A 23,730-nucleotide genomic window follows, 5' to 3' on the forward strand; every position below is an offset into this window, starting at 1 on the left:
TAACTCATAAAACATTTCTTTTGTACAGCTATGATAGAGGGAACCTCCGGTGACGTCACACACACGGACACGCTACCAAGATGGCGCGAACACCATGTATAAATAGACCGGATTTTTAACTGAACAGGTTTGGCAAATGACTCGTCAAATGTGGTAAGTATATTAGTATCATTATTAACACTGTACTCAATTAACCATATAAACCAAATAATAATGCTGGGGTGATTTATTTCTGTACATAAGACAACAATCCTATTATGTTACCATATGCGCTGATGTTACAGCCACTGATTCCCCATATGACTCACGTTAACCAGGTAATACCAACATACAGGACATAATACACCACCGGCGCTTCGAAGGTCCCAGAAGGCCTCAGGGTCCAGGCCAGCCTCGTCCATCGACTGGAGGAGTTTGGCCTGGTAAACCCGCAGCACGGCCATCGTGTGCAGGGCCGAAGCAGCCTGACCGGAGGAAGAATAAGCGCATCCGGCGAGGGCCTAAGTGTTTCGGCATAGCTTGGTTGGATGAACAGCTCTAGTTCTCCAGCTAGCAGAGAGTTAGTCCTGGCGGCTGAGACACTGGCGGCAGACTGGGAAGCGATGGTGGGGTCGATAGAGCCCGGCCATTCCTCCTCAGATGCGGCGATGGAGAGGCTGTTGTCGTGTTCATCGACCGATCCGCCAAAGGAGACAAGGAGACGCTGGTCTTCTGCGAACAGGACCGGAGACGGTGTGTGAGCAGGAGAAAGCGAGGCACGTGGGGACATGGCCGGCGTGGGCTCGCTAACATCCATACTCTCGGGCTGCCATTGGCTGCGGCGTTTCTTCTTTCTCGGCAGAAGTAGAGCCGGGAAAGGAAGAGCAGGAGAAGCGACGTCGCCATCTTGGGAGAGAGCTAGCCGTCTCCGCAGCACAGAAATGGCCGCCGGCAGAGAGTGCAGTCTCAGCATGGACGACTGCCAGACATGAGATGCAGCTCGTGTGCCCGTCGGCCTCGTGCAGATGGCATCCGCACGTGGCACAAGAGGAGCGAGGTATTTGGAACAACGCTCGCGCTCTTTTAGATAAAATCACAGTAATAATAGAAAGGATATGCATCGACGCCGGATAACCACAAGAGAACGGCGACAGACTTCTTTGTTGAAGGCGTAGTCTGCTGTATGCTGCTCGCTCAGGCTGTAAAGGTTTGTTTCAACGGCGAAGGCTTTCAGAGGATTCAGAGACGTGAAGTTGTCGCTGAAGGAGTAAAATCTGCTAAAATGGCGTTTTCGGGGACTAATATAGGCTAAGGCCACGCCTCCTTGGCGGGCTCTGACGTGTAATGGCGCGCTGTAAAGGCGCCCGCGCCATTGGATGTGCAGTTGCCGCAGCACAGCCAATGAGTGAGCCAGACACTCACTGTGCTAGCTGTGCAGCTGCAAATGTGTTTTACATTTTAGGCTTCAGTAAATCGAGGACAAGGAGTTTCCCCACAGCATATAGCTACGCAATACGAAGTGACCGTTCTCGAAAGGGAACCTCTGCTGCTTTAGGATATAGTAAGATTACAGATTAATTTCAGTGATAAAAGGATGTGGTTTGTAAGAGATGAGAATGGCATATTTATATTTAACAAAGATATAAGTACAGAGGAAATATGAATACAGTGAACAAAAACAAACTAAACATAGTAAAGCTTTTAGACCCAGCAAATAAGAAAGTAAATAAATTAATAAATAAAACCAGTAAAAAATCTGAAAGGAGAAAGGAATCAAGTTAAACACTGAACTCTACTTACATTAAATATTTTGACAAACTGTTTGGCCCTTTAACTGAAAGGGAATCCTCCTCTAGTACCTTACAGAGACACTTTACTGAGGAGACACACACATGATAAAGTGCTGACAAAGTCCAGCTGTCATGAGAGTGAATGTGGGAAACACAAAGTTTGACACCTGCAGAGAAGAGATGACAAACACTGACAGCTACCCTGGCTTGAGGAGCACTGGGTAATAATATAATAATATGCTAGGAAAGCATATACACAGCAAACGACAATTTGTGAATAAAAAAAACAGAAATATATCACAGAAATGTATTTCTTTACAAAAACACAATGTGTTGAAATAAAAAAATTCTGCTTTCCCAATCCCCCCCCCACACACACACACACACAAACACACACAAAAAAAAAAAAAACATTTCCATGCACATAGTCAGTCTGATTTTAACCCTTTAATAGAAAATAATAGAAAAAGACCAATTCAAAACAACAATTAAGCAAATCTAAAACAAGTACATGAAACAAACAGAGTCTCTATACAGTATATTAAAAAGCTCTGTTATAAACACTGAAGATTTAAGCTCAGAGCGCATGCCAAAATATAAAAGTCCGCCAGCAGTGGGTCTGGAGTTATATTTTTACAAGTTGAAGTGGCTGTGAAATGTTAAAAACTGTTGTGGTGGAGGCTTAAAGGTAAATCATTGTTTTTCCTCAAATTTCTAAGGCTACATGATAGACATGTATCAATTCAGAGAAATAGCAAAAAAGAAAAAGAAAAAAACATGGTCTGCAAAAACTATTTTTTTTTTTAAAGCAATGCATTTTTTTCCCCCAGGAATTATTGCATTAGGAGAAAGTGCAACTTAAAACATTGCTGTGGACCGCAGCTAAAACATACAGTATATAGGATCCTAAACACCTAAACTCTGCAGACCACTTAAAAACTGAAAATTGATTTGCTCCAGTGGGTGTGGTTTGAGTTATAAAGTCCCTCCCTGTTTTCCTGGCTCCTCCCCCACATCATCATCATCTGTTATTAAAAAACAAGAGCAAATTCATGTATCAACATGGTTTAAAAAGTATTATAATGAACACAATGTTTTCAGTCCATTTAAATTAGTTTTTGAGACAACAGAACAAGAGAAATGTATAATATAAAGCTATTATAAGGACTACACCAAAATTATTCAGTAAAAAAAGTGTCAATAACGTACCAGATATGTCACTCATATTCCCCGACATTCTTCACATCATCATTCTACTCCTGAACACCCTCTAATATAAATGTGTCTATTATTAATTACATGCAAAAAGTCTTCATACTTTACATGCTACTATAATTTGACAAAAAAACAAGAAAATAAACACTGTTCTAATAAGTGTATAATTTGAAACCCACACCTGCTTTATCATTGAAGAACTGTCGTACGATGATGATATCATCATAGTTTTCTGCTAAACAAAATAATAAAAAAATGATATATATGTATTGTGTTAAGACAGGTCCTCAAACTCGGTCCTGGAGGGCCACTGTCCTGCAGAGTTTAGCTCCAACACTGATCAAACACACCTGAGCAAGCTAATCAGTGTCTTCAGGATCACTAGAAACTCACAGCTAGGTGTGTTTGATCAGGGTTGGAGCTAAACTCTGCAGGACAGTGGCCCTCCAGGACCGAGTTTGAGGAACCCTGCGTTAAGATCTAACAAAATAATTAAAAGAAATAAACCTGTATCATGATGTCTTCGTTCAGTATTGATTACATCATCATAATTCTCTGATGTGATTTGTTGCTTTTCTAAATAATTTATTAGAAAAGAGAGAATAAACAGAAACTAATTCACAGGCCAAATAGGTAATTAAATGAAGTGAATTTCTGTGATCAGTTAAAGTCACTGACCTGTTGGGCCTTCAGTGGTGCTGACGTCATTATAGTAGTCAGCTGTGACTCCTACTGCAGATTTTGAGGTGACAAATAAAATAAACAAATACATAAATACCAACATACATACATACTATTATTACTATACAGTACATATTATTGCATATAATTATTAAACACTGCTAAGATAACTTTTTTTATCTTAATGTTTTTAATTTAACAAACATACATACTTTTCTGTATATAGCAAGTAACATTATTATATTTCAGTCCTCTAACCTGAAAGAAGCTCATCAGCATCTTCATACCCAGAATGCTGTTCGGTAGAATGGACACTTCCTGTTAGGAAGGAGCAGAACTATCAGATACATGTTCACAATCACAAATCAGCCAAAACCCCCGTATGCTTTGGATCATTTCAGAATCAGATATCAGAATGAGCTTAATTGCCAAGTGTGCTTGCACACACACAAGGATTTTTTCTTGTAAATGAAGCTTCCAGTGCACACATATAAGTACAACAACATGACACATAATTATAAAAATAAGATAAGGTATAAGAAAGGTATAAGACACAGATTAGGCAGTTTTACAGATATTAACATATTTACAGTTAACAGTATTATGGTTAATAAATAAATATTTCACTAAACAGTGGCAGTTTTGCACTAAGAGAGGCCTTATGAGGCATTTAACTGTTCAGGAGGGAGATGGCCTGTGGGAAGAAGCTGTTCCTAAGCCTAGATTTTCTAGTGCCTAGATCGTTCTGAATCGCCAGCCGGACGGCACCAGTGCAAAGAGGTTATGGCCAGGGTGAGTGGAGTCTGTGATGATTTTATCTGCCCTCTTCCTCACTCTGGAAGAGTACAGGTCCTGGAGGGTGGGAAATAATCATTTCAGCAGTCCGGACTGTCCATTGTAGTCTTCTGATGGCTTCTGATTTGGTAGCTGAACTAAACCAGACAACTACTGAAGTGCATAGAACAGACGGCTGAATAAAACTGGCTAAGCAGCTCCTGTGGAAAGATGAACTTCTTCAGCTGGCGAAGCATTCCACGAAGAACTCCCACTTCAGGTCCTGAAGAGATGGTAGAGCCCAGGAACCACGAGGCTAAAGTGCTGTTCATGATGGTAAGGGAGGGGAGTGCTGGGATGTTCCTAATGAAGTCCAATATTATCTCCACTGTTTTGAGCATGTTCAGATCAAGGTTGTTGTGACTTACCAGATCATCTCTTCTGTATGCAGATTCATCACCATCCTGGATTAGGTTGATGACTGTGGTGCCGTCTGCAAACTTCAGGAGCTTAACAGAGGGATCAGTAGAGGTGAAGTCATTTGTTTAGAGGGAGAAGAGTAATGAGGAGAGCACACATCCTTGGGGAGCGTGTGCTGATTGTGCAAATGTTGGATGTGAATTTTCCCAGCCTCACTAGCTGCTGCCTGTCTGTCAGGAAGTTGGTGATCCACTGACAGATGGAGGTCGGCACAGAGAGCCGACTTAATTTGGATCTGAATACAATTCCTCTGACTAAAATGTCCAAAAAGATTGGGGGGTGTGCATTGTCTAATGTCCAGCAGTTTGTCTCTCATAAAAGTTATAGGTAAAAGTTGACTGAAGACAGGACAAACAATCAATAAAAGACAAACAATCAATAAAAACAAACACTGAGGAGCTCCAAAACAAGGCAGCCATCTGTGGCGCCATCTTCAAGTTCAGCTCATACTAATCTAAGGAAATCCATTCCTTCTTGACTGTAACATTGACTCACACCTGAATATAACACTAACCTTTAATCATCACACAAACAAGGTCACAGAGATGAATCTGTGATTTACTCCTCTTACTCCGCTGAATTCAGTGATGAGTCTGTTGATCACGACAAATCAAGCACTATGACATTTACTCACCCCTCTGAGTGAAAACATTGTGTCTATTACTGGGTCTGTGATGGATCTCCTCATAAATGGCCTCAGTCTTCGTCTTGTGTCTCCTCTTAGAGAGAGCTGTGAGTGTAGACAGACAAACCTGCTGTCAGTTCACAACACATGACTGATCACACACTGAATAACACACAATATGACAGTCTCTGGATCTCTCCTACCTCTCCTCATCACTCTGTTCTGCTGAATCAGTATAAGCAGTGGCACTAAGAGCAGTAAGAGCAAAACTCCCAGTACAACCACAAGCACAGAGAGAGACACTGGAGGAGTTTGTGGAGGAGTGACTGATGTTGAGCGCACTGTCTGAGAAACTGGAGGAGAAGCTGATGTTGTTGTAGCAGGAGTAGTGGACACTGACAAATCTGGCAAAACACACACAAACACATTGGAAATAACAAATACATATTATGAGCGCTAAAATGTGAAAATTATGATGTTTTGCAGTGACCTGCACAGGTGAGTCCAGCGTGCTCTTTGTGGGAGCAGTCAGTGTGGTTCTTCAGGGAGAGAGGACAGTCCCACAGGTGAATCTCATTCCCTCTGCACTCGATTCTGTTCAGCCACACAACACCTTCACCAGCACCAAAGACTGAATTCCCATCAGCCCTCAGTGCTGCTCCACAACCCAGCTGCCTGCAGACCACCTGAGCATCGCTGATGTCCCACAGATCAGCACAGACTGAACCCCACACAGCGTTATGATACACCTCCAGCCTCCCAGAACACCGGCCCAAACCTCCCCTCAGTCTGAGAGGAACATGATCTAAATCACAGACAAGTGAATACATTATTGGCCAACAGAGTTTTGTCAAGACAGAAACACCTACAGTGAGGCATGTCTGTGGAGTGAGATTAAATCCTCTTGGTTCCCCAGAACTAAATCACATACATACAATACATATGTCTGTTATGATTTTTATGTTCTTCTAAATTAACTTACCCGAACACTGTCTCTGATGTGGAGATATGGAGCATGACAAATAGCTTCTAGGGGACTCATGACTCTCCTGTTCTGTAATCACAAGTAAATTCAATATTATATAGACACATTTTGTTTATATACTCAATAATGTTAACTCATTATTGTTGATGGAAATTGCAATGGAAATCAGTCTTACCTGAGCAGGTGATTTGGGCCACTTCATCTTCACCACAGTCATTCTGTCCCCAGGGTGAAGATGGACACTGCCACAGATTGGAATCATGTGGTCGACATTTCACTTCATCCAGCCAGTTACGAGCTGATTCAAGTCTTGGGATAGAATCGGAAAAAGCACCAGATCTTCCACAGTTCAGCTCTTGACAGATCAGACTCGCCGTGTCTCTGTTCATCTGGTTCCAGCACACATTTCCCCAGGATCCATTGTAGAAAACCTCCACATTCCCTTCACAGCCCTCAGTTAACCTGATCTCTTTAAACTCTAGATGGCAACATGAACACAACTTCTGATTTCATCCAACCCCATTCATTTCAACCACAAACACATACAGGTAACATAACATATATACAGAGGTCGGACAATGAAACTGAAACACTGGCCAATAAAGTGTTGGAGGTTTAATGCCTATATATGCCTATATGTTTATATATCTGGTGGCCAATCTTCACTGATTTTAAATTCCATCAGCAAGAGCAGAATGTGAGAAGGTTGAATTAGCAGAGCAACAGCAAAGCTGTACATAAAATATTGCAATCCACACAACATAATGGGAGACATATCAGAGTTTAAAAGAGGACAAATTGTTGGTGCGCATCTCGCTGGCTCATCTATGATTAGAAAAACAAGTCTTTGTGGTCTATCGAGAGCTATTATCCAGGGTAATGTCGGCATACCACCACGTAGGACGAACAGCATCCAACAGGATTAACTGTTGACACATGAGGAAGCTACTAGGACAAGGATATCCAGGAACTAACCCAGATTGTATACAAAAAACATAAAACCACAGCTGCCCAACTCACCGCAGAATTAAATCCGCACCTCAACTCTCCTGTTTCCAACTAAACTGTTCGTCGGGAGCTCCACATGAAACACATTGTCGGGCTGCTATAGCCAAACCTTTGGTCACTTGTGACAATGCCATATGTCAGTTTCATCATTGGACTGTGGACAATGTGAAACATGTTACAGTGTGGAGAAGCCCTAAAGAGGCTTAACACCCGGACTGTTGCGTGCCCAGAGTAAAGCACAGGGGTGGATCAGTGATGGTTTGGGCTGCAAAATCATGGCATTCCCTACTGTGCTTGATTTGCACGTCACTGCCAAAGACTACCGAACCATTCTGGAGGACCATGTGCACCTAATGGTTCAAGCATTGTACCCTGAAGCACATTGTGCCATGTATAAGGATAATAATGCTACACACAGCAAGACTTGTGACCACATCTGGCCACTATAAAGGACTTATATCTGTCATTCCCAAAACAAATTGATGCTGCAAAAGGAGTCTCCTAATAAACTACACCATACTAATAAATTATTGTGGTCTCAAACCACAGTTTCAATTTCACTGTAGAACCCCTGTATGTGTAACTGAAAATTTTTAGATATTCCCAAAAGATATTTTAGATTTAAATAAATAACTGAATAAAAAAATTTCACAACACTGAAATGTTTACCTGAGCACACGACTCCTACATCCTCCTTGTGTTGACAGTCATGTTTCCCCCAGCCTGGAGAAGAGCAGTTCCACAGGGACGTCTCATTCCCCTCACACTCCACCTCATCCAGCCATATGGGTCCAGAACCAGGACCAAACCAGGCTGGTACCTGCTGGTTACTGAGGGCCACTCCACACTGCAGCTGTCTGCACACCACATGGGCATCTTTAATATCCCAGGAGTCATCACACACTGTCCCCCATGAGCCGCTGTGAAAAACCTCCAGCCTCCCTGCACAGTCTCCCCCAGAACCCACCAGCCTGATGGACCCGCGACCTGATATTCAGAGAGAGAAAAACACATTATTGATCACTAACAACTGAAGAATCTGCCCAGATGTTGTTGTTCTCACCAAGGCAGGTGATTGACAGCTGTTGTGTGGAGCTGCAGTTGAGAGTTTGTGGAGAGCTGCAGTTCCCCAGATGAGTTTCACTCCCAGAGCACTGGAAGCCCGTCACACACTCATGACTGTGTTCAGGACTGGATGAAGAGGAGCCAGAGAAGTTCAGCACAGAGCCACAGCCCAGCTGTCTGCAGACCACAGAGGATTCAGTGAGACTCCAGGAGTCCAGCAGAACTCTCCTCCAGACCTGATGGATGGAAACTTCCAGCTCCCCCTCACACTGTCTCTCTCCAGACAACCGCACCAGACCATCATGAACAGCCAGAGAGGAATCTAGAGAGAAGTTCTCATGATTTACTAAAATAGGAATTGTGTTATAACATGGTGAAAAAGAGCATAATGCTCTCAGTGTCAAATAACTTTACCAGAGCAGATGACTCCAACATCTCGTCCATGAGAACATTCAGCTCGACTCCATGAAGAGATGGAACATTCTGAGAGTTTTGTTTCATTCCCGTCACAATCAAACACATCAGCCCAGATTTCACCACTTCCCTCTCCAAACCAGTCTGATCCCACAACAGACACAGCAATCCCACAATTCAGCTGTCTACAGAGGACACTGGCAGCTCTCATATCCCAGCATGCATTACACACTGAGCCCCACTCATTAAGGAACCAAAGCCCTACTCTTCCAGAACAGGAGTCTGAACCGTTCATCAGTTTAGCATTTGTGTAACCTGAATAAAGAACATAAGTTAAAACAGAGTATAATGCAGCTGACAGAGGAGAATGAAGAGAGACTGAATATTGATAATTTACCAGAACAGATCAGGCCCACATTATTGTCACTGGTACAGCTTTTTTTGTGTGATAATGAAATTGAGCAAAATGAGATCTGAGATTCATTTCCTCTGCACTGAATCTCTTGTGTCCACATCTGAGTGTCTCCTTTGCCAAAAGCATCTTCTCTCAGCACCTGTACAGGAGCCCCACAGTCCAGCTCTCTACACACAACCTCTGCATCCTGCTGGTCAAAGGCAGCGTCACACACTGAAACCCACGACTGATCATCAAGTATCTCTAACCTCCCAGAGCACAGGTGAGATCCATTAACGAGTCTGGAAGCTTGATGACCTGGTAATATGACAGTGCACAGCAGACAAAAACAAATGCTTGATAGTTAAATACAATAAACATATAAACAGTTTTCCAAACAAAATATTATTTATGTCACAACAAATGAATGGGCAATCAGTTAAATTATTCACCCGAACAGATGACACTGGCATCATGACTGTGAGTACAGGAATGAAAGCTCCATCCTGATGACCCACAGTTCTTCAGTGTTGACTCTGATCCAGCACATAACACAATAGTCATCCAGATTGGTCCTGATCCTGGTCCAAAATGAGCATCACCCAGAGCATCTACAGGTTCTCCACAGTCCAGCTCTCTACACACCACTGCAGCTTCAGTCATATCCCAGAAATAACCACACACTGTTCCCCACTGACCTCTATGAAGAACCTCCACTCTACCAGCACAGCGACTGGGACCACCAACCAACTGCACATTCTTTTTATCTAAGTGACAGAAAAATACAGATAGAGACTGTGGGTGCATCTCCGTAAGCACATTAGTTTCGGCACTGGTAAAGCACACTGGCTCACTACACATTTGGACACTGATTTTTCAATTCCCAGTGATATGACTAGGTGCTTGTGTCATAAAATTTCACCACTGGTATTTTAACAACACACAACATCTTTCTGACATTTTTTATGCTGTTTAAAGTATGTTATGAAATATACTTTGATTGTTGTTATATATATATCTGAAACATTTTAGCCAAATTATAATTATACTTAAAGCTGTAAGCAGCATTTATCGGGGTTCAAGCAGTTAAGGCCTTTAAGCACACAAGCATCAAAAGACATTACGTTTTATTTAGCAAGCATTTAACAACTGTCATCATAGATGAAAAAGTCAATTTACAGCCAATACAGGCAGTTTACCATAGGAAATATATGGTTTTAAAGCGTTTTTACAGTTATAGCACCTTTTTGCCTGAGTCTTCTTACAGTCTTGCCTGATCTCCACCACTTTTATTAGTAGTACTCAAAGTGTGCCTATATATATGTGTCAAATTTGTTGTAAATATGTGATTTTGATTTTTGATAATCAATTATATTCAGTGGCGTAACGAGCCAACACCGGGCCCTTAAGTAGGATTATCAAGGCGGGCCCCTTGATGACGCAATTGATGACATTGATGACGCAATGTCCGCGAGTAGGCTACCATGAATAGGGCAGGATATGATCATACACAGCATATAAGAGATGAGATGACTAACAAAATCAGGAGGAGCCTACGCTCACCAAAAAAAAAAAAAACACTGGTGACAGCGCACCATAACACATTGTTAGGCCTAGGTCCAAATACATAAAAAAGATGCTCTCTTACATTATAGGGGGATTTTCTGGGCTTTCATATGTGCAACTGCAAAGTTGTCGATTAGATCAGGATTGTGTGCACAGGCATTCTCAATTGACCCTTCGCAGGGAGTTTGATTGACAGGCGATCTGACTAATCATAATCCGCCATTTTGTCCCACAAAGCAGTCAGGAGAGTTAGTAGATTAACATTGGAGGATTTAAATTTGAAAAACAAAGTGTACTGACGTCTTAGCACTTTAAAACAACATTCCTTTAATGCTATAAATTAACTAGAAGGAAGAGATGATCGGTTCACGAGCAGCTTTAACTGAGCCTCGAGTCTACAGCGATCTGTCAGACACATTAAAGAGTCACAAAACGGTATTTATTGTTTAAATGTCTCTAAAAAATGACTACATTTGAAAGGTGAGACTTTTGGCGCTTTTCCATTACCAGTACCAGCTCAACTCAACTCGACTCGGCTCGGCTCGGCTCGCTTTTCGCTCCTTCCATTGCAGATAGTACCTCCACAATAGTACCTGGTCGTCATAGCGACGCCGCAGGAAACTGCCTTGACTTAATCTTCTACGCGAGATACATCCGCTGCCACACACACAGGACAATGGAGGAAATCGAGTGTATGCTGTTTTTGAATGTTTTTGTTTTTGCTGTTTTTTATTCAGGATACTCCGTCTGGCGCGTGAATAGTGACGATTCTCTCTGACCAATCAGCAGTCTGCCGTGTTTTCACGTCACATTTTAGTATCGCCTCAGCTCGCTTAGAACCTCACCGGAGGTGGTACGAAAAAAAGTACCTGGAAGCAGGTCCAGGCACAACTTTTACACAGTGGAAAACCAAACAAAGCCGAGTCGAGCTGGTACGGTGTAGTGGAAAAGCGCCATTTGTTTCATATCAAAAGTACTTGTCTGTCAGCACGCAGTCTCCTCTCTGATCCGCAATGTATTTTTCACTGCGTGAGAACTTGGTGTGGTGTGAAGGCCTATTTATACTTCTGCGTCGAACTGCCGCCGTAGCTACGTCGTAGGCTGTGTGTAGCACGTACCCTACGGCGTACCCTGACATGCACCTCTCCAAAAATGTAACAACGCGTCAATTCTACGCGGACACAAGCGCTGTGATTGGTCTGCCAGAACCCCTCCCTCGGGGTTTCACATGCTCCCTAGGTGTGCGTCAAAGCGGACAACGACACAGAAGTATAAATTAAAACCAACACGTTGCCTACGGCGTATAGGCTCCGGCGTAGGTCCGACACAGAAGTATAATGAGGCCTTGAGAGTGGCGTCGCTTGTCAGACATAGCAACAGTAACTAAAGTGGGCGGGTCTTTGCGAATGGTCAATGACAGTATGGATGGGGATTCGCCACTCCCAATTCAAAACAAATTTCATCACAATCCATCATTGTTCGTTTCAAACATGTGAGAGCATCAAAATGATCCATGGGTGAAATTGATTGGATTTAATTCATTTTTTTTGTCAGTTCCTATCATAATTTTAACATTTTGGCGTTATTGTTTAGCTATTTACCTATGTTTTCAAATTTCCTTTTTTTTTTTTTTTTTTTTGTTGTCTGATCGGACTAACGGCTTTGAAGATAGACAACATTTTTTAAAGCTCTAAATGACACTTACAAAAACCATAAGGCGAAACCTGGCATGTTTGGTATTATTGGACTCGGCAAGGATTCAGGAGTCTTAGGAGGTCACTCCTGTGAAAAAACACTGGCTTGAAACTTCTAAGGCTCCTTCAAGGCATTGTGCCAATGACGTATACTGAGTTTTTTTAGATACACCAATGTTCTCATAGACTATCATGGCACCCTGGACAAAGACACTGCGTGCCAATTTTCAGTAGACTAACAGTTGGGTGCGCTTATAGCTATTTTCATGATTTTTTTCACTGTTATAGCGCAACCAAGTGGCCAATTGTCACGATTTTTTTCATGCCAACTCAGATTGAGCTTATGAACATGTGTCCCAAGTTTAGCGAAAATATCTCTTTACGCTCACAAGTTATAACCATTTTATAGTGCCACCAAGTGGCCAATTGTGATGATTTTTTTTTCACGTGACCTCAGAATGAGCTCATGAACATGTGTCCCAAGTTTTGCGAAAATATCTCTTTCCGTTCACAAGTTATAACCGTTTTATAGTGCCACCAAGTGGCCAATTGTTGCGATTTTTTTCAAGTGATCTCAAATTGAGCTCAGGAAGATGTATCCCAAGTTAAGCAAAAAAATATCTTTCCGTTCACAATTTATAACCGTTTTAGTAAAAGTGGCCCTGGTGCCATCAAATATTTTGGTTCCCCTTATTGACCGTTAATTGAAAATTTGAATTTTTTGGATGATTATTGATTGTCAGACTCCAGAGAATATTCATGCAGTGGTTTGGTTCCGATCGGGCCAAAAACCTCGGAGAAGTTCGCAAAAATAAGTTTTTCAAAAAAATGCAATTTACTCGAAATTGCCACCAAAGGGCGAGCAAATCGGAGATAGCCATTTTGCCCACCTCGAGCCAAGGATTAGAGCTGTAATCGGGCCTTAAAAGTTCGGCCCGACAGAGTTTGGCCCGAGCCCGACAAGAACATTTTGATTGACAGCTTTTTAAAAGCCCGAACCCGTTTACAGCCCGACTGTCCAAAAGGCCGTCTATCAGCAGTGATAAGAGTGTCGGAGAATAGCGCGGACACGCGCTTCACACCGCGAGCCGGCACACGCACCACTCGGCGGAAAAGGGAGAGAAAGAAAAAAAGAGATTGCGCCGCACGCACACAGCTTTGTCTTTCGTAAAAAAAGGAGTAATTTATACATTTTTTAACATCATTTATTCATGACTAACGGAGGCGAGAGGCCATTGGAAGTTGGAACAAAGAAATAAAATAAGTCCTCCAGAGACCAGCCTCCATTTCACCTCCTCAAGATCCATTTTCATGCTAATCTAAACACATCACCTGACCGCTCATTTACCACGCACCCCGAAGCGCGAGCCCGAGCCCGGCCCGAGCCCGTAGAAATTAAGACCGAACCCGACCAAACCCGTCGGGTCCCGTCGGGTTCGGGCAAAGATCTTCAGCTCTACCAAGGATTCCAACGATATAAGACACTTGATCCTGGGACAAACGGTCTAAGAGTTATGAGCAATTTTGAACTTTTGGTTGCTGTAGCGCCACCTATGGGCCATTCGGGGTCATACTCTGATAGGTTGTCCCCAAATTGAGGCCTACCATCTGGCCAGGTTTCACGTCTCTAGGCCTTACGGTTTGTCCTGCACGATGCGTTTTACAAATCCTTACAATTACAATAGGGTTTCAGCATTTCATGCTTGAACCCCTAATAAGAAGGAAGGCTTTTTGCCAGTTATAGCACCACCTATGGTCCGATCTCCATGAAACTCTGCATGCTTCCTCACCATGTTCTGACACATATGCTCATCAATTTTTGTGAAGTTCTGAGTTTTCCTTTGGGATTTATAGGCTTTTGAGTGTATTTTGCCACGCCCCTTTTCTAAATGACCCTGTTACAGCCACCCAAATGCCAAAGTTCAACTTTTTTTTGATAATTATTGATCTAGAGAGTCCAGAGAATTGTCCTAGACTGGTTTGGTTCCGATCGGGCTAAAAACCAGGGACTAGTTCGCAAAAGTAGGTTTTGGACAAAATTCGACATAGCAGAAAATTTTCCCTGCCTAAATCAAAATCGGAGATAGACACTTTGCCCGCCTCGAGCCAAGGACTCCAACGATATAAGACACTTGATCATGGGACAAACGTTCTAAGAGTTATGAGCAATTTTGAACTTTTGGTTGCTGTAGCGCCACCTATGGGCCATTCGGGGTCATACTCTGATAGGTTGTCCCCAAATTGAGGCCTACCATCTGGCCAGGTTTCAAGTCTCTAGGCCTTACGGTTTGGCCTGCACGATGCGTTTTACAAATCCTTACAATTACAATAGGGTTTCAGCATTTCATGCTTGAACCCCTAAATATTTACTACACTGTTCACTACCTATCTACTGATGATGTTTATACTGACATATAATTAAATAACGATTTGTCTTTTCAAATCTTCTATCGCATGTCATGATGATATTGTGTTGATATTGTGTTGGTTTGGGCGATTTGTTTTGCACCTAACAGAATTTCCATTAAGGGGAACGTAATGAGCATCTAGTTTTTGGAGTGCATTGTGGGATTTTTAGGAAGCGAACATTCCAGTGAACTTGAAGGATTTTGTGATTGAGACAGACCTTAAAATGGCTGGCTCCTTGGTCAGTGTTCTGACTGTGAAATATGAAGCTGACTGAGATGCACCCTATTTGTAAAAGGTATGATATTACTATATTCTTTTAACTCACCAGCACAGGTCAGCCCCTGGTAATTATCATGTGAACAGCTGTTTTTGTGTAAGGATGTTGAACAGAGGTGAATCTGAGACTCATTTCCTCTGCACTGAATCTCTTGTGTCCACATCTGAGCGTCTCCTTTGCCAAAAGCATCTTCTCCCAGCACCTGTACAGGAGCCCCACAGTCCAGCTCTCTACACACAACCTCTGCATCCTGCTGGTCAAAGGCAGCGTCACACACTGAAACCCACGAGTCATCATCAAGCATCTCTAACCTCCCAGAGCAACTGGAGTTTCCAATAAGCCTGACACCTGAAGTAGCAAGAGATAAGAAACGTTTCATTTTGTTTAGGTGTGTAATTCTTGTCATTATTGGTCTACCATAAAGCACCACTTATTAATGTGAAAGGAGTAAAATAGTCAAATTACTCAATCTCTCATGTCAATCCACATCATATGACTTACTTTTTTATGGAACATAAAAGGGGAATTTTACAGAATATCCTGGTACTCTTTTCAATATAATGAGAGTAAAAAAAAAAAAAAAAAAAAAAACCTGCTCTACAGAACAAAGTCATAAAGGTTTGAAAAGACACAAAGTAAATGATGACTGATTTTTCATTTTTGGTTGAACTTTCCTTTTAAGGCAGTTGAAATATCAGTGATGTAAAAACAGTGCAGAGTTTGGAGCAGTTTACCTGAGCAGATTACTCCTGCATCTTTAGTATGATCACAGACATAAATCCCCCAATTTACTGTTCCACAGTTCTTCAGTGTAGATTCTGATCCCAAACATATCTTGCGATTTGTCCAGATTGGTCCTGATCCTGGTCCAAAATGAGCATCTCTCAGAGCATCTACAGGTTCTCCACAGTCCAGCTCTCTACACACCACTGCAGCATCAGCCATATCCCAGAAATCTCCACACACTGTTCCCCACTGACCTCTATGAAGAACCTCCACTCTACCAGCACAGCGACTGTGACCATCAACCAACCTTACTCTAAAATTGTCTATAAAATAAATAAAGAGGGAGTAAAGACATATGGACAAAAGGAAAGAATGAGGAAAAAAGTCTCACAATAAGAGAAAAAAAACTATGATAAAATTTACTAATATTTAGTGTAGAATTTGGAAACATTAAATCTGATTTCAGTTTATTTTAAAAAGGCTCAAACCTGCACACACCAGTCCAACATCATTTTCATATGAACAGTTGTTTTCATGTGATGCTGATGTTGGACAGAGGTGAATCTGAGACTCATTTCCTCTGCACTGAATCTCTTGTGTCCACATCTGAGCGTCTCCTTTTCCAAAAGCATCTTCTCCCAGCACCTGTACAGGAGCCCCACAGTCCAGCTCTCTACACACAACCTCTGCATCCTGCTGGTCAAAGGCAGCGTCACACATTGAAACCCACGACTGATCATCAAGTATCTCTAACCTCCCAGAGCAGCGAGAACCTCCAACCAGCCGGACTTCTGAAAGAACAACACAGGAAAAAACTAAATTTAAAGTTAAAGAACTTCAATAATGAGTCAGTCATATAATCAATATATCAATCAACGAGATATCATATTTTCCTTAATCTTCTGAAATAAAATATATTTATTATGAAAACATATTATGCATGTCAGCAAAAAAATTTCCCAGTCCAAAAGGACTTGAAAGTAACCTACAAAAACAGCTCATATACAAACATGACTGCCCACATTTCAACATTTTCATGTCAACAATGTCTATGAATGAATCCTATCAGGGATTTACATTAGAATGTAGAGTTAGAAACAAGCTTCTAAATTTAATTTTTAACAAGGTCTCTGATTATTACAGTCTGACCTTAACAGTTTGTGCTGTCAAATACAAGCTGGAAAATGGTCACAAAAAATGAAATTATGACTGCTTTTTGTGCAATTGTTTTGTACATTAAGACAGGATTTTTAGCTTTAGCTTACCTGAACAAATGACTTGAGCGCTCTTATCAAGACACACATCAAGATCAGTTGGTGGTATGAATCCACATTTCTTAAGTGTAGACTCTGATCCAGAACACATTGCATTTTTCATCCAAAACGGTTTTGATCCCAGTCCAAAATGAGCATCACCCAGAGCATCTACAGGTTCTCCACAGTCCAGCTCTCTACACACCACTGCAGCATCAGCCAAATCCCAACCAGCACCACACACTGTTCCCCACTGACCTCTATGAAGAACCTCCACTCTACCAGCACAGCGACTGCTGCCATTTACCAGTCTCACATTTCTTATGTCTATGAATGTAAGAGAAAAGGCTATTGTAAATTTAAATTGTTATAATAAAATGAAATGAAATGTGCTTTGTTGTACTTTGAACTCTTACCAGTACACAGCAAACCAATGTTGTGCTCATGCGAACAGTTGTTTTCATCTAACGGTGATGTTGGACAGAGGTGAATCTGAGACTCATCTCCTCTGCACTGAATCTCTTGTGTCCACATCTGAGCGTCTCCTTTGCCAAAAGCATCTTCTCCCAGCACCTGAACAGGAGCCCCACAGTCCAGCTCTCTACACACAACCTCTGCATCCTGCTGGTCAAAGGCAGCGTCACACACTGAAACCCACGACTGATCATCAAGTATCTCTAACCTCCCAGAGCAGCGAGAACCTCCAACCAGCCGGACTTCTGAATAAGACGACACAGATCAACAAAAGCATGGCTTATTTATTGAAGTCAACATTTTAAAACTTCTTTAAAAATTAGAAGCCAATCTGGAAGTGCATATGAATTTGAATATGTAAAATACCTTACCTGAACAGATGACTCCAGCATCTCTACTATGATCAGAGTTGCTTCTACCCCATCCTACTGACCCACAGTTCTTCAGTGTTGTCTCTGATCCAGTACACATGACTCTACTCATCCAGATTGGTCCTGATCCTGGTCCAAAATGAGCATCACCCAGAGCATCTACAGGTTCTCCACAGTCCAGCTCTCTACACACCACTGCAGCATCAGCCAAATCCCAGTACTCATCACACACTGTTCCCCACTGACCTCTATGAAGAACCTCCACTCTACCAGCACAGCGACTGTGACCATCAACCAGCCTCACATCCATACGGTCTAAATATTAAGCAGTAACAATGAGTGATGAAAGATGAAGGGATGAGAGTTCAATTTACAGCATTACAAAGTGGGTCAACTGGGAAAATGGGAGTATTTAAATTGAATATTCAGAGTTCAATACAAGTTTAGCTCAATCAACATCATATAGGTATACTCCCTTTTATAAAAAAAAAATTAGGGTTTAAAGACATGTGAAGCTTATAATTTTGTAAAAGCACTTAAATCAATTATCCTAAAATGTATTATTGTTTCAGCTGTAAATAGTTAAAAACAATTACAGGGTTTATACTATTATGTTGTCATGGAAACAAAGTTTAAAACTGGAAATAAGTTTGCACAGAAAAGGTTAGTAAGCAATTTTTTTTCCACACTATAATCATGTTAACACATATTTGTTTAAGTTTCTATATTACTGAGACAGTGAGTATTTTAAAGTTTACAGAAAACCTTTTTGTTTTAAAGGGGGGACAAGAAGAAATGTATTATTTAGGTAAACAAGTATGCCACAAATTATGTTGATTGAGCTTAAACTATATTAAACCTGGTGTATTCTTTTAATATATATATTCCCTCTATATAGTTCTTCTGTAGCTGAGGTCTTGGCATTGTTTAAGACACTAACATTGTAACCCTATAAAAGGCCTTTAGGTTTTTTTTGTTTTTTTTTGTCATGATCACAACTTCTTGACACAACATAATACAGCATTTATCCTGCTGGATTATGAATGAGTGATTATTTTTCTTTTTTTATAAAAATGTTCATGAGACTTGCTCAAGCTAACATGTCTGTCACTAATATTTCCAAATCAATGTTTATCAAATCAGAACTCCAAATGTGTGATCAATTTTACGGCCACCCAACTCGAGGGACAGAGATGCCTGCATGGTTATAGAATAATGTTTGACACATGGCGATTAAATCGTTTTCAACCAGAGAAAAGGTGATCAATGTATGATTTTTTTTATTTTTTTTAGATAACAGAAGATTGAGACAACATTTACAATGTTGATATTATAAATAATTTAATTGCGACCAAAAGACAACAAGACAAAAAAAACCTACAATAATGGCCTCTTAGGGTTTCAATAAATAAATATTAATATTATTTTGATAACGATATATTGAATAAAAAAGAAGACACTCATGTAAAACTTATTTGTAGCTCTTTATAAATTGGAGAGACAGAGAGAGAAAGAGAAAGAGATAAACTGCCTGTTAAACACAAGAGCACATTCAAAATACTGTGACAATGCGATTACACGGGCATCTAAAAAAACACATTACAGTATAGTTTAATTTTAAGATCTTAAATAACATAGCATTAAAAAAAACTCTTTAATTTCATGTGTACTTACCAGCTGTGATGAGTATTATAATTGAAGACAGTAAAATGAGTGTCAGGCATCTCTCCATCTCTCTCTGCTTGATTAATTCAACATCCAGTACAAGCTTCTCCGCACTGATGATACAGAAGTACAGGCGTCCTCTCTCAGCCCCCTTAATGAGAGAGAAAGAGGTTCAAAACCCTCCAATCACACTCACTGTTACCTTATTAGACAGAACAGAGGAAATCATCAAACAACTTCAGTGACAAATCAGACGAGGCTTTTATTACTTTCTCCATATATATATATATATATATATATATAACTGTCAGTGCTGATGAACTCCTCCTCCCCACCCATCAAGACTGAGGGGATGCAGAAACACACACACACACACACACACACACACACACACACACGGCTTACAGGAGACAGGAAACTCTCCAGTTTATTTACAGCATCAAAGCCCAACACCTGCAGAGAAGAGATAAAAGCACTGATAACTAACTCTGAACACTGTCTATTAGATATGTTAGTATGACATTAACAAGTAACAAAAAAGCCATTAAAAATGTAAATGTTAACCAAGAGCACAGTGCACAAGTAAGTCTTTATTAAACTAACGAAAGGCAGAAAAGACCCTTAAACTACTTCTCCTTAAGCTCATTTTGTCAAAGCTTTCATATATATGTATGTATCAAAAATATTCTTGTAACTATTGTGAAATGTACCTAATTTAACCAAAAGTGGTTTCTTTCAGGTGGCCCACAAAAACCATCATTATCAGTGAAGATAAGCATGTTTTTCACCTTGTGACCAGCAGAGAGAGCCAGTGAACTGCATTTCTGCTAAAGCGCCTTGTTTTGCAAAATCATACTTTTACATAAGTGACAGGCATTGTATATTTGATAGGGGGTGGGTACGGATCTATATCGAGAAACTTCAGTAAGGATCCCAGCTAACAGGGAACATTCTCAGAACATTGGCGAAAGTTCTCTAAAAGTTATCAAAAACGTTCTTGCTGTAACGTTGTGCCAACGTTATATGTCATTGATAAACGTTCTAAAGACATTAGCATTAAAACGTTATTCTTACGTTGTTAGTGGAACGTTTTAAAAACATTATTATGTTAAAAAATATATATTAGTCATTACAAATTATTTATACAGCTTTTTATTCTGCAAATCAACTTCAGAAACATAATTTGTAAATCCAGTGACACAACTAATGACACAATGCACTGACATTATTTAACTTCTGTTTTATGGTCAGAAAAAAAAATCCCAGAATATAAAAGAATTATGTATTCAACAGGAAATAGCAGTATTCATTTAAGTTGAGTGCATTTTGCTTGTTGTATGAATTAGACACTTTTATCACAATGCTGATTAACTTAGATAAAAGTTCTCTCAAAGTTACCAAAGTAACGTTGTGCCAACATGTCATTGATAAACGTTCTAAAAACGCTAGCATTAAAACATCATTCTTACTTGTTAGTGGAACGTTTTAAAAATGTTACTAAATTAAAACAAATATTAGTAATTACAAATTAGTCATACAGCTTTTATCTTCTGCAAAACAACTTCAGAAACATAATTTGTATATACAGTGACACAATGCACTGAAAAAATTTTTTTTTGGTTAAAATATTTATTAAAATATTATTATTAGTTTAGAAAAAAAAAATCCCAGATATAAAATAATTATTTATACAACAGGAAATAATTCAAAAACTACAGTCAATTCAATTATAAATTTGGTTTTACCTCTAAAAATAAAAAAAAAATAAAAAAATACAACTAGCGTTTTTAATAACTTTTGCAATTACAGTCAAAGAGAAAACAGGGAATGTGTTATAGGCTATCCATAGACTGTAGTTTTATCTGATCATTTCCGACATCCGAACGTTTAGCGTGATAAGATGGGCGTGGTTTTGCCGCGCACGGCCCGTCAATCAAACTGTCACGGATTGGCCAGGTTCATCCACCACAATCACCCAGCGATCACAGTCACCTGAGTTTTAATAAGTCACACCTGCACCGCATCAATCACCACCGCTTCATAAGCACACCTCACGCACCTCTCATTGTCCGGGCTCGTTTATCCGAAGCGGACTCATAGTGCTTCTCTCTGCGAGTTTCACTACTAAACTTACCTGTGTTTACTTACCAGTTCTCTACGACGATTCCAGTCTGTTCCAGTCTGTTCAGATCTCATCTCGAGTGGTGTCCGAGCCGTAAGCCTGTCTATTCCATCAAGTGGTGCGTGAGTGTGTGCTGTCACCTGTCATCCTCTTCATACGAAGATCATCCCCACTCTGAAGTCTCATCCTGCCGTTCCTGCAAAAGATACAGCGATCATTCATTCACGAATTACATTCAAGAACTCTGCACTTCTGAACTCTGATACTCACCTAAATTCAGCACGTTGAATCTTCTTGACACTCAGCTGTTTAAATAAACATTACATCACTACTTACCTTGTTGTCCGTCTGCTTCCGTAACAGTTAGCCCGGACCGAAAAGACAGCGGCAGCATGAGTGTTCCAGATCCCTTTCAAGAGCTGGTGGATTCATTGAAGAGGGTATTAACACTTCATTCTACCGTCACGCCTTCCGCACCACCAGCACCACCACCTTCGAGCACTTCTTCGACCACCGCATCTTCCAGTCCCATGGCCCGACCAGCGCCCTACTCTGGCGGGGCGGAGGAGTGCAACGGATTTCTGCTTCAATGTTCTCTCATATTCACCATGCAGCCCACATTATATCCCACCGATCAGTCAAAAATTGCATTTATTACATCTCTTCTCACCGGTCCAGCTCTCCAATGGGCTGAAACGATTTGGAAGCAAGCTGGTCCCGCCATTAGTTCCATTCAAGCCTTTGTTTCCCACTTCAAAGAAGTATTCGGCCGAACAGATGGAGAGATATCAGCCGGTGAGCAACTCTATCATTTGTCTCAAGGAAAGATGTCTACTCATGAATATGCCCTTCGCTTTCGCACTCTAGCGGCAGCCAGTGGATGGAACGAACGGTCCTTACTGACCACCTACCGGCTTGGTCTCACACCTCAACTCCGTTTGCAGCTGGCCACCTTGGATGATGCTATGGGGCTCGAAAAGTTCATTCAACAATCCATCCGATGTTCAGACCGTATACAATCTTATCAGTCCCATTCTAACTCTACTGCACTCCTCCGCCCATCTGAAACCGCCAGCCCTCCAGAACCAGAGCCCATGATCATCGAGTCTGGTAAACTTACCGCTGCTGAGCGACAGAGGAGGCTGACCCGGGGTCTTTGTATGTATTGTGGAGCCAGTGGGCATGTTCGGTTGAACTGTCCAACTCGTCCCATACGAACATCGGTGAGTGTATTCCATATTGATGAAGAGAAAATGCAACCACTCACTTCTTGTGTCCAGTTAACCACCCAGACATCATCTGTTTCAGTTCACGCCCTCATCGACTCCGGGTCAGCTGGAAATTTCATCTCGGGGACCCTCTGTCGCCAGCTCCAGCTCCGTACCGAAGCCTCGTCAATAGTTTACCAGATTCAACCCATATCCAAGTTCATCACTGCACGTCCTCGTATTCACCGGAAATGTGAACCCATTACGCTTCATGTCGGAGCCCTACACCAAGAGGATATCCAGCTGCTGGTTCTGGAGGGGGCCAATGCGGATATTATACTGGGATGTCCGTGGCTGGTGAAGCATGATCCCATCATCTCTTGGGGCTCCGGGGAAGTGATGAAGTGGGGCAAGGATTGCTCACCAAAATGTTTTCCATTTCTTCCACGTCCTGTTTTGAATCCTGTTCCAGTCTATGTCACATCAGTCGAAAGTCCACTCGAGAAACAGTCCACGAAGATTCCTGATATCTACTCATCTTTCCAAGACATCTTC

General features: G+C 41.3%; 1 protein-coding gene across 1 annotated transcript; it reads right to left on the reverse strand.

Annotated features, from left to right (window-relative positions):
* Positions 1–4,597: 4,597 nt before the first annotated feature.
* LOC311289121 (scavenger receptor cysteine-rich type 1 protein M130-like) lies at positions 4,598–22,499 on the reverse strand (the record flags this gene model as incomplete). Its single annotated transcript, XM_084406878.1, has 24 exons — positions 4,598–4,948; positions 5,076–5,173; positions 5,554–5,649; positions 5,748–5,948; positions 6,035–6,349; positions 6,527–6,598; positions 6,705–7,007; positions 8,207–8,524; positions 8,601–8,924; positions 9,017–9,331; positions 9,414–9,728; positions 9,863–10,177; positions 15,405–15,704; positions 16,091–16,405; positions 16,571–16,873; positions 17,348–17,662; positions 17,752–18,054; positions 18,181–18,495; positions 19,855–19,996; positions 20,251–20,298; positions 21,785–21,837; positions 22,108–22,163; positions 22,304–22,386; positions 22,428–22,499. 24 exons carry the CDS (start codon positions 22,497–22,499, stop codon positions 4,598–4,600), a joined length of 5,328 nt encoding a protein of 1,775 aa, XP_084263004.1.
* Between the last annotated feature and the right edge of the window lie 1,231 nt (positions 22,500–23,730).

Source organism: Rutilus rutilus (genome assembly GCF_951802725.1).
Source record: "Rutilus rutilus genome assembly, chromosome: 4".
NCBI lineage: Eukaryota > Metazoa > Chordata > Actinopteri > Cypriniformes > Leuciscidae > Rutilus > Rutilus rutilus.